The sequence below is a fragment of the Theropithecus gelada genome, chromosome 6, assembly GCF_003255815.1.
Source record: "Theropithecus gelada isolate Dixy chromosome 6, Tgel_1.0, whole genome shotgun sequence".
NCBI lineage: Eukaryota > Metazoa > Chordata > Mammalia > Primates > Cercopithecidae > Theropithecus > Theropithecus gelada.
Window position 1 is genome coordinate 136858728 of NC_037673.1, and position 12073 is coordinate 136870800.

General features: G+C 36.2%; 1 protein-coding gene across 4 annotated transcripts in view; it reads left to right on the forward strand.

Annotated features, from left to right (window-relative positions):
• The window catches only part of LOC112626020 (ankyrin repeat and KH domain-containing protein 1), a 132750-nt gene that overhangs the window by 74590 nt on the left and 46087 nt on the right, over positions 1 to 12073 (forward strand). For all 4 annotated transcript variants that reach the window (XM_025387706.1, XM_025387707.1, XM_025387709.1 and 1 more), the window contains 4 exons: positions 3443 to 3530; positions 5969 to 6096; positions 6455 to 6598; positions 7843 to 7945. In XM_025387706.1, coding sequence (XP_025243491.1) covers positions 3443 to 3530; positions 5969 to 6096; positions 6455 to 6598; positions 7843 to 7945 — 463 coding nt within the window. The remainder of the gene's footprint in view (positions 1 to 3442; positions 3531 to 5968; positions 6097 to 6454; positions 6599 to 7842; positions 7946 to 12073) is intronic.

A 12073-nucleotide genomic window follows, 5' to 3' on the forward strand; every position in this document is an offset into this window, starting at 1 on the left:
GGAATATTATATATATGTATGTGTATAATGGGGACCAATGGGAATATATATGTATAATGTATGTATATAACGGGAATCAATGTATTCCTATACATATACATATATATAATGGGCATATTCCATATATACATATATAGATATATTATTTTTTTTTTCTTTTTTCTGCTTCTTGCAGAGCAGGGCTAACCCGTAGGGAGTGTGCCCAGAGTAACCTGATTCCCATTTTAAAAGAAGGATTTAGTAGTCAGATATTTTGGGGCAAATATTTTGTGTTGTGGGATATACATTATTCATTTTAAGACACAAAATGTTGTAAATATAGAGTAGTGGCATTGTTTTATCAACTTTTTTCAAATGTGATTATGTTATTCAAAACTAAAAGAATGAATGTATATTTATAGAGAGGAAAATAAAATAGGTAGCTTTTCACCCCTTTTATTTCAGGAATTATATTAATATGTTGAATTTTGAAACTTGACTTGGTGTGAGGATATTGGGACTGTACTTTCTGATTTCATGTCTTTTAACAACTATGGTAATATTTTAAATATACAAAATTAACAGTTATTTTTTATTTATGTATTTATTTATTTATTTTTGAGAAAGAGTCTCGCTCTGTCACCCAGGTTAGAGTGCAGTGGCTCGATCTTGGCTCACTGCAAGCTCCGCCTCCCGGCTTTACGCCATTCTCCTGCCTCAGCCTCCCAAGTAGCTGGGACTACAGGCGCCCGCCACCTCGCCCAGCTAGTTTTTTGTATTTTTTAATAGAGACGGGGTTTCACCGTGTTAGCCAGGATGATCTCGATCTCCTGACCTCGTGATCTGCCCGTCTCGGCCTCCCAAAGTGCTGGGATTACAGGCTTGAGCCACCGCGCCCGGCCAAACAGTTATTTTTTAAAGTTTACTCTAAATCAGGGCTGAAAGCTTTGAAATCATTTGTCTTTGCCATTACTCACGGGACCTAATTATGTTGATGTGACCTAATTATGTTGATCACCGCCAGGCTTAAGAAATAAGAAAGAGAAAAGGATAAAGAAAGGATAAGAGACATTAATATTACCCGACTATGTTCTAATAATAACATATCAGTTGCAGATAATCAGTGTCTTACTCTTAGATTTAACTACTACTCTTAATTTCTTGTTTAGTTGACTTTCCTTTCTCTTATTTACCTAGTAGAAAACAATAAAAACTTCAAACCTCAATGCTATGAGAGGGAAGATTTGAGAGTTCAGTTATGCTTAGTTTCCTGCATGATTAAACAATTTTTAATCACTCAGTCGTTTAAGCATTATGTGTACAGTGGCTAGCAAAAAAAGATGATCATTGCTCTCATGGAGCTTACCGTTTAGTGGAGGAGACAGGTTAGCTAAATAAAATACTTACACAGACTAAAATATGATTGTAATTTATGAAGGAGAGGTTCATAGAGATGTATGTCCATAATAGGAAGAGTGATTTAGTCAGGAAGTTCAGGGAAGTCTTCCTTGAGGAAATAACACTTTACTTAAGACGTAAAGGATGAAAATGAGTTAGTGGAGGGAAAGCATTAAAGAGAAAGACCAGTATGTGCAAAAAAGTTGTGAGGCAGGAAGGGAAAAAATAAGTTGCTAAATGGGCAATTTATTTCCAGGATGTGGTTGATTGTAATGATAGTTCAGAAATAAGTTGGATAGAAAACCTGGACAAACAACTTTCTAGGCCTTTCCGAGTAAGGTCTTTGTGATATGTATTCAGTTTTATTTGAAGTAAATTGCCAGAATGTTAGATTTACCTAAGTTTGAATGTGAGTTCAAGCCGAGATTGCGCCACTGCACTCCAGCCTGGGCAACAGAGCAAGACTCCGTCTCAAAAAAAAAAAAAAAAAAAGATCTATTCTAAAGCCAAATTATTTTGGCATTATCTGTAGTTATTCATTTTTCCATAAACTAGAATTAAAAGATTCTTATTTAATTAACATGTATAACAATTAAAAAGCCAAAACATAAAGTAATTTTTTTTTTTTTTTTTTTTTTTTTTTTTTTTTTTTTTTTGAGACGGAGTCTCGCTCTGTCACCCAGGCTGGAGTGCAGTGACCGGATCTCAGCTCACTGAAAGCTCCGCCTCCCGGATTCACGCCATTCTCCTGCCTCAGCCTCCCGAGTAGCTGGGACTACAGGCGTCCGCCACCTCGCCTGGCTAGTTTTTTGTAGTTTTTAGTAGAGACGGGGTTTCACCATGTTAGCCAGGATGGTCTCGATCTCCTGACCTCGTGATCCACCCGTCTCGGCCTCCCAAAGTGCTGGGATTACAGGCTTGAGCCACCGCGCCCGGCCATAAAGTAATTTTTTTAGTAGGTTGAGTGATACTACACTATCAAGATTTTTTTTAAACCTATTTAAGGGAGGAATTCCTATCATTTTCTGTGAGGTCTCCATTGGGTTGACAGTCTACTCATTTCTTATTGTTATTTTGTCTGAGTTGTAGATCAGGATAGTTAAAATGTAAATAGACTAAATTGTATTCTGTTGGGAGAGCACATATTTTAAATTGATCATGTGGTAATTATAGGATTTTCAGAGTTAATTAGAAGAATATAGCTGAAATAAAGCTTTAATCACCATTCTTTATCAGTTTTTTCATAGTAACAAAAGAGAACCAGAACAACAGAAAATCATGTTTGCATACATAGTGAAAGAGGGGATAGGTAAGAGAACTTTTCAAAGAAGCAGTATATACGCTACATTTTAATACTTACATGAATTTAATGAGTTCATAATTCTCCCAACAGACAGTATTACCATATAAGCAAGCTCCTTTTAGTGGCATTTGATGTGAGGCATGCATAGTTAAAAACTGTTTATCATTCATTCCTCTTGCTGGCGAACTTCCTAGAAAGAACAATCTTTCTGCTATTAGGAGTTGTATCTTTTGCCTTTGACTATTCAAGTATTTAACATCTACTTTAAAAATCTACCCATTGGTGTATTTTTCTTCTTCATTTTTCCGTTACTCCTAAAATACCATAGTGTTTTTCTTCAGGGAATCATTTGCATCCTTTGATAGAGCTTTTATTGGCTTTGCTATAAGATCAAGATTCTTCTAATCGTTTCACAGGACTGAGGTTTGTTTTTCACAGTCCAGATAAATAGTTAGGAAACATTTTTTAAAACTTAGAATTAGAAAAATGCAGTGATTTCTCTTTGGGAACCAAACAAAACATTAATATTATCTTTAGTGGTTTTTACTTGGTATGCAAAACTGAACTTGCCCTTAGAAAGTTACATTATCTAGTGTGGACTGAAAAATCCGGTATATTGGGGGAATTGAAGTAGGTGGTATAAGTATCTACATTGAGTAAGTATATTAAATCCTCATTGTTTCTCATTTCATCAGTACTGTTTTTAAAATAGATGGTTAGACCGTTGGCATTGATGGATTATTTTTTCCATTTCTTTAACAGGAACATGAATCTGAAGGTGGAAGAACACCTTTGATGAAAGCTGCAAGAGCTGGTCATTTGTGCACTGTGCAGTTTCTTATTAGCAAAGGTAAAGAAAGGGCAAGTGATCATTTCCAAGAGGCTACAGTTTATGGGAAAAAAAAAATCCTAAACTGTTGCAATTTATGTTATGGCTACTTTACCTACAGTAAAGTATTGTATTCTTGCCTTTTGTTGTTGTATTTTATTTAGTAAGCATAGAGTTTGTGAGTTATTTACCGGGAATTTTCTTTATTAGTTTTGAATTTTAAGTTTTCATTAACCAAACAACATGTGGTTGCTCCCAACTTAGAAAAGCCAAATGTAAAATGTCCCACTATGATTAGGTGGATATTCAACAGCTAATGATAAGTCTGTTCTGCTGGAGATGTGGATGGGGGACAGAGAGGAAGTCTGCTACTGTGGTACTTGTTTGTGGTTCAGTTAAACTAACTGAGTTTGTAAGGGTCTTATTTATTATAATTTTTATATTTCTTTAGAAATTCTATTATTAGAAATATTTAGGCAAAAAATACAACTGATGGATGAAGAATTAGCTTAAGACTGTTTACTGCAGAAAAATAAAATGCTGTGGAACCAATGTTAGGTTCAACCGTATATAATTGTCATGTTATGAATCAAAAATGGTAACGTGGGCAGTTTCATTTGGTTCAGCCTAACTCTTTGTATAGAGTCAGAGATACTGTGGCATCTAATGAAACATCCTAGGATAGGATGATAAAAATACAGGGAAGATTCACTCAGGTGGTGTTATGTTGTTACGATAAAAATTATATTTATATTTTAATAGATTTCTGACATGTAGTAACATTAAAAATGCAGAGTAAGATTTTATCATTTTGTTTTATTTTTTTTGAGAAGGAGTTTCACTGTTTTTGCCCAGGCTGGAGTGCAATGGCGCAAACATAGCTCACTGCAACCTCCACCTCCCGGGTTCAAGTGATTCTCTTGCCTCAGCCTCCCGACTAGCTGGGATTACAGGCATGCATGTAATTTTGTATTTTTAGTAGAGACAGGGTTTTACCATGGTTGGCCAGGGTGGTCTCAAACTTCTGACCTCAGGTGATCCGCCAGCCTCGGCCTCCCAAAGTGCTGGGATTGTAGGCATGAGCCACCGCACCTGGCCAGATTTTATCATTTTAAATGTACTTGTTTTCTTCTGAATTGGATAAAACTAGGTTTATTTTCTTCATATTGCATTTTTGCTGCCAAGTAACGCGTATCTTTACGTAATATAGTCTGTAAAAGCTGCTTACCTCAACCACACAGAAATAAATAGACAGATAACCTCTGGAGTTCTCTTATGCTTCTTTACTAAAGAGGATACCTAATCATACCCAACAACAACCTGCTAAGAATATAATCAGGCTTGTCAGGAATAGGAACACATTGATTATATCGTTTCAGGTAAAATAATCCTGTCATCTAAAATAATTTCATGTTGCTAATCTCAGGATGTTTATTGCTGTATTTTACCTTTCCCAAAAGGTACTTCTATGCAAGTTAGGATTAGATTCAGCTGAATATTTTCTGAAAATTAGACAAACTGATAGTAGTAGTTTTACCCACTGACTTATTTTTCTCTTAAATAAGATAGGTAGAATTAAGAAGGAAGAATGAATATTTCTATAGTCTTAACTTTCTAGTTGAGATCTTTTGGAATTGTTAAAGGTAACTGAACTAAAGTTATTTTTTCCAGGGGTCAAAAATAACTTATCAAAAAAGAAGCTAAGAAAAGACTTTGCATTTAGACATTTTTTAGGTCATGTTATACACAGCTATTGAACAACCTGCCTTTCAAATAACATATCTGGATAATATTCTGTCTTCTCTCCATATCCAGGTCCCCCGACTCTTAAAATACACAATATGAAGAATTATATATCTCTTAAACATTGCTTAAAAAAATCTGTTTTCTCTACTTTGAGACCTGGCTATATTGCCACTTTCTAGTAGATCAAAAATGTCTTTGAAACATTTTGAGTTATATACAGTGGTGTTATTTGATGCTTACATTAACCTGTATATATTTATTAATCTTAGTCTTCTAGATTTTCCATTTTAAAAGTGATATTGAATGAACGAACTACAGCTTCATGCAACATTGTGGATGAATCTCACAAATATAATATTGAGTGAAAGAAGCCAGACGCAAAAGAGTACATTGTATGATTCCGTTCATATAAAGTTCAAAAACTAAAACCAGTTTGGAAGTCAGGGTAGTGGTTACCATTGGGAGGCTGGGTAGTGACTGAAAGGGAACACAAGGTGGGGCTTTTGGTATGTGGATAATGTTCTGTTTCTTGCTCTGGGTGCTGGTTACACAGGTGTGTATTCATTTTGTGAAAAAAATTCAAACTATATACTTATAATTTGTATACTTTTTTGTATCTACATTATACTTCACAAAAAATTTTTAAATGATATTAACTGTGAACTCGCTTGATTTCAACCTTTGCTAAGATTGCTATTTATTTTTCTTCAAAGGTGCCAATGTTAACAGGGCTACAGCCAATAATGATCATACAGTAGTGTCACTGGCATGTGCAGGAGGCCACTTGGCAGTTGTTGAGCTACTCTTGGCTCATGGGGCTGACCCTACTCATCGACTCAAGGTAGTCTACTTTAAAATAAGTAAACAGGCCGTATGTGATGGCTTATGCCTATAGTCCCAGCACTTTGGAAGACTGTGGCAGGTGGATCACTTGAGCCCAGGAGTTTGAGACTAGTCTGGGCAACATAAGGAGACCCCATGTCTATTAAAAAAACACACACACACATATATGTATATGTGTGTGTGTTTTATAACTATACATGTATTATTTACATATATGTATATAATAAATACATGTATAGTTATAAAATATGTTTGATCTTAGTGCTTAATATTTAATACTGTTTAAATGAGTTTTGATTTTATATGAGCTGCTAAGAAACTATAAAGAATTAATTACCGTGGCAATTCTTTTTCAGGATGGTTCAACAATGCTCATTGAGGCTGCAAAGGGTGGCCATACTAATGTAGTTTCTTATCTGTTGGATTATCCAAATAATGTTCTGTCAGTTCCCACCACAGATGTATCTCAGCTCACCCCACCTTCTCAAGATCAGTCTCAGGTAAAGTAAAATGGAGCTTATTTGTTAACATAAATATTCTTCAATGTGATTAGAAGTTTTTGTTTAAAGTCAGTTTTAAGCAAAATGGACTTGTTTTTATTTTCTGTTACATATTGAAAAAAATCACGATTCTAAATTCTTTAGGATTTATTTTCTTTAAAGGTACACTGAAATTTGTTATTGCCTTATTTATTGAAAATAGTGGTTTTTAAAAACCACTTAATATCAAATATAAACGTAAGTATTCTAAGTTGTTATCTTATTACAACTAGGTTTTTTAGGGTTTTTTATTTGTTTTTTAAGAAGAGAATCAAGAGAAAGCTTTTTCTTTTTTTTTCTCTTTTCTTTTTTTTTTTTGAGAGGGAGTCTTGCTCTGTTGCCCAGGCTGGAGTGCAGTGGCACCATCTCGGCTCACTGCAACCTCCGCCTCCCAGGCTCAAGCGATTCTCTTGCCTCAGTCTCCCAAGTAGCTGGGACTATAGGCGTGCGTCACCATGCCTGGCTAATTTTTTGTGTTTTAGTGGAGATAGAGTTTCACCATGTTGCCCAGAGTGGTCTCAAACTCCTGAGCTCAGGCGATCCACCTGCCTCAGCCTTCCAAAGTGCTGGAATTACAGGCATGAGCCACATGCCCGGCCGAAAAAGCATTTTCTTAATACCACCCAAGGTAGTATTAATTATCCTAGAGATAGTGACTTTTGTCAACCATGAAAGTATAGGTAACATAAGTGCTAAAAGTTCATTAAAGTAACTTTTAAACCTACTTTAAATTATGGAGAAAATATAGATATTTTACTAGTATATTAAGTTGCTGAGATCCTAAATTCTTTTCCACAAAGTCATCCTGAAAACTGCTAGCATACCCCAATTCAAGAAATATATTAGATTTTTGTTTTCTTTTGATCCATGTAGAATTCAAGCAAGGGTAAATTGGCTAGTGGGTAGTGAATATGTGACTTGTACCCCTAGCTATAATTGGAACCAGCAAGGTGTTCTATTCAGCAAGGGAGTAATGTTATTTCCATTTAGCTTAAAATCATTGACTACTTGTAGATTACCTGACTGTCTAATCAGTAGTCTCAAAAATTATAGTTTGGTGAAAGCTTTTTTTAAAAAAAGCTTTAGGAAACAAAAGTGCATTTGGTGGTATATGAAGATAACCTAAAACAGGATGTCTGTTTTATTTATGGGACTTTCTTTTATTCTTTGGTCTGAGATGATTTTTTTCTGAGTTGACTTTTTAGGTTCCACGTGTGCCAATGCATACACTTGCCATGGTTGTACCTCCCCAGGAACCTGACAGAACTTCACAGGAGAACTCTCCTGCCCTTTTAGGAGGGCAAAAAGGTTAGTTATTGAATTATTTTTCTTAAAAAGGGGATTTTTTCACCTAATCAATAAATGCAGAAATGTACCTTAATGGTACAGAGTTACTGTGTACCCATGGCTAATTGAGGTAGATAATTCTGACAAATGCAAATAGTCTTACTATCTAAAACCGAAAAGACATAAGTGTTAGGAAAAATGACTTCTTATTATTTTCCTGTTAACATACTGAAGATGTGGCTTTCATCTGGCACAGATGAAAATACTTAAGAAACAAGCCAAGTTCTTAATTATATTAAAGTAACCATAGTTTATCAGACATTCATTTTTCATTTGATAATTCTTTAGCTAACCAATAGTATATGAAGAATGAAAATGCATATTTGCTATCTAGTTAAGTTTTTGTAACATTGATTCAGTTAATGAGTGAGAAGTTTAAGAATTACATTCAGTTGCATTTATGCAATGCTGAATATAGTAGATTATCTGTCACTATGTGAACCTGGACAAAAAAACTATCAAAATAAAATGTATACAAGTAATATCCAAATGACTATTAAGAAGGAGGGTAAACTACTTAAAAAACTCAAGTTTATGAGCTCTGATATGTTTCTGCTGTCTTTATATTTGTAAATGAAAAGTACCTTCATGTATAAATGTACCTTCACTTGATAATTATGTATAGCTGTAATATCTGAGTTCCCTGAAATAAAGAAAATAGTTAATATGTAGGATGTTTAAAACTATATAAAAACAAACTTACGAACATAGTTCATTTAGTGTTTGATAATCAAGACCTAGATATTGAAATCACAATGAGGTATATAAGTGTATATTAATATCTGTAACACTGATTTAAGAAAAGTTGGTTTGGGTTGACTGTTACAGCAACAGAAACTTCTTTCAAATTATGCCAATTTTAGTAATTTAAAATATTGGGGCCTTCTCCAGGGCTAAACTATTAATTTCAGAGATGAAATATCTGTAGTCTCTCTGACTTAAGCTAATTCTAACAGTTTTTCATGGAACACCTAACTATTCAAAATTTTCCTGCTGTTTTTAATCTTAACAATTAAAAAGCAAATTAAATATGCATCCATAAGTATCATAATCAGCTGATATTTAACCTTTAGTAAAATATTTAAGGCTAAATGCCTCTGTTTTTGGTTTTTTTTTTTTTTCTGGTTTTTATTTGGCTAAACCTTACAGAGAAGTGTAGTAACTTTGGCTTTGGAAATTCAGTACTAAATAAGAATCACTGGCCGGGCATGGTGTCTCCCACCTGTAATCCCAGCACTTTGAGAGGCTGAGGCGGATGGATCACCTGAGGTCAGGAGTTCAAGACCAGCCTGGCCAATATGGTGAAACCCCATCTCTACTAAAAATACGAAAACTTAGCCAGGTGTGGTGGCAGGTGCCTGTAATCCCAGCTAGTCGGGAGGCTGAGGCAGGAGAATCGCTTGAAGCCAGGAGGTGGAGGTTGCAGTGAGCTGAGTTCAGGCTATTGCATTCCAGCCTGGGCAACAAGAGCAAAACTCCGTCTAAAAAAAAAAAATCATTTAAAAAAATATAGGCCACGTGTGTTGGCTCACGCTTGTAATCCCAACACTTTGGGAGGCTGAAGCAAGCCAGTCACTTGAGTTTGAGACCAGCCTGGCCAACATGGCGAAACCCCATCTCTACTAAAAATACAAAAATTAGCTGGGCGTGGTAGTGCGCGCCTGTAATTCCAGCTACTAGGGAGGCTGAGGCATGAGAATCACTTGAACCCAGGAGGCAGAGGTTGCAATGAGCCAAGATCTTGCCACTGCACTCCAGCCAGGGTGATGGAGTGAGACTCTCAGAAAAAAATTAGGGCCAGGCGCAGGGGCTCAACACCTATAATCTCCGCACTTTGGCAGGACAGGTGGGTGGATTGCTTGAGCCCAGGAGTTTGAGATCAGCCTGGGCAACATGGCGAAACCCTGTCTCTACAAAAAAATACAGAAGTTAGCCAGGAGTGGTGGCACAAGCCTGTAGTCCTTGCTACTAGGGAGTCTGTAGTGAGAGGATCACTTGAGCCTGGGAGACCGAGGCCGCAGTGAGTCATGAGTGTGCCATTGCACCCCAGTCTGGGCCACCGAGCAAGACCCTGTCTCCAAAAAAAAAAAAAAACTGGAAAAAGAATAAAAGTAGGCTATGTGTCATGGCTCATACCTGTAATCCCAATGCTTTGGGAAGCCGAGGCAGAATGATCGACCAGCCTGCCCAGCATAGGAGAACCTGTCTCTATTAAAAAAATTTAAAAATTAACCAGGCATGGTTGCCTGTGCCTGTAGTCCCAGCTACTCAGGAAACTGAGGCAGAAAGATCACTTGCACCCAGGAGATCCAGGCAGCAGTGAGCTATGATTGTACCACTGCACCCCAGCCTGGGCGACAGTCCAGAAAAATAAATAAATAAAAATAAATAAATAACGCAGATCCACAAAACAATCAAGAAATAAGCTAGATACAACGTATGCCAAGAGGAAATAAAAACATTTTCAATTTAGATTTAATATGTAAATAATCTGAGATGTTAAGGTAGTGATTTTTTAAGTTTCTTTTTTTTTTTTTTTTTTTGAGACGGAGTCTCGCTCTGTCGCCCAGGCTGGAGTGCAGTGGCCCGATCTCCGCTCACTGCAAGCTCCGCCTCCCGGGTTTACGCCATTCTCCTGCCTCAGCCTCCCGGGTAGCTGGGACTACAGGCGCCCACCACCTCACCCAGCTAGTTTTTTGTATTTTTTAGTAGAGACGGGGTTTCACCGTGTTAGCCAGGATGGTCTCGATCTCCTGACCTCGTGATCCGCCCGTCTCGGCCTCCCAAAGTGCTGGGATTACAGGCTTGAGCCACCGCGCCCGGCCGATTTTTTAAGTTTATACTCTAGTGAGTAACCATATTTTTGCTTACTGAAATATCTTGGACTATTTATTTATTTTCTGCATTTTGATGTTTTCTTACTAAATAGGATAAACATGAGCTACCTTTCTAAGGAATCTTTCATTTTACTAAATTATTAGGGTTATCCCTAATTAACGTTTGTATTTAGACACTTGGGCACTTGCTATTGCTATCAACCAAATGGCATTGGCAATCTAACAGTTATTTATGCGGGATCAAACTGCGATAATGCATTGTGTTAAAATGTCATGTTAGTATAAATCACACATATCATAGAATATTATGTTGCTATGAATTAGGAAGAATTAAAATTAAATTCCATTTAATTATGGAAAAGAACACACTGAATTACCAGGATAGGAAAACCTATCTTAAATAATTAAAGACATAACTTTTTTTTTTTTATACTTAAAGCTCCTTTTTCTTCTTCAAGCTTCTCTTTTATGTCTCTGGAAGAGCTCCCTTGAGTGGTGAAATTGCTGTTTGACCCTTTTGTTTTTGTTTCCTCTAAGTCCATATATTACTTCTGTGTCGTGTATGTGATTAGGGATGGACAAAGGGTTCTTATTCTCTAGGACTCTCTTCTTCTTCTCTTCTAGCAATCATCTTTTCAGATTCTTATAACATTTTACTCCTGTCTGTTTTCAATAAATCTTTTTATTATTAATATCCTCATCCTTTTAAAAATGTATTAATGCCCATAAATCTTACCCAGGTGTTTGATATATGTTCTACTCAGATATTCTTTTCTTTTATGCCCCATGTGTACCACTTGTACAGGCTCTGTCCATCTTGATTCATATCCTCCCGATTTAGGCAACTTGATCTCACTTGTCTGTTGTTGGTTTTCAAGGATTCAAGATTCTAGGTGGCATCTAACAGAGGCCTCAGAATCACGTCCATAAACAAAATATGAAACTCAGAGTAATGTGCTCAGTTTTCTAGCATTATTTATTACCTGCAGTTACAAACATTCAGATGGGAAAGGATACATAAGTAATGTAAATCCGTTGTGTTGTTATAACTGGTTCTACAGAGGTTTTAAGAGAAGATTCATTTTGATCTTTTGCAAGTTGTGTAACTTAGAGTTAATCTGCTGCAGAGCATTTAAAGTTATGTCAGGATAAACAAAACACATCTTTTGTGTATACCTCAAGCCCTCCTGAGGAGTAATTTCCTCTTCTCTGAACTTCTAGAGTACTTCATTGGATCTTTCTTCCAGTTCTT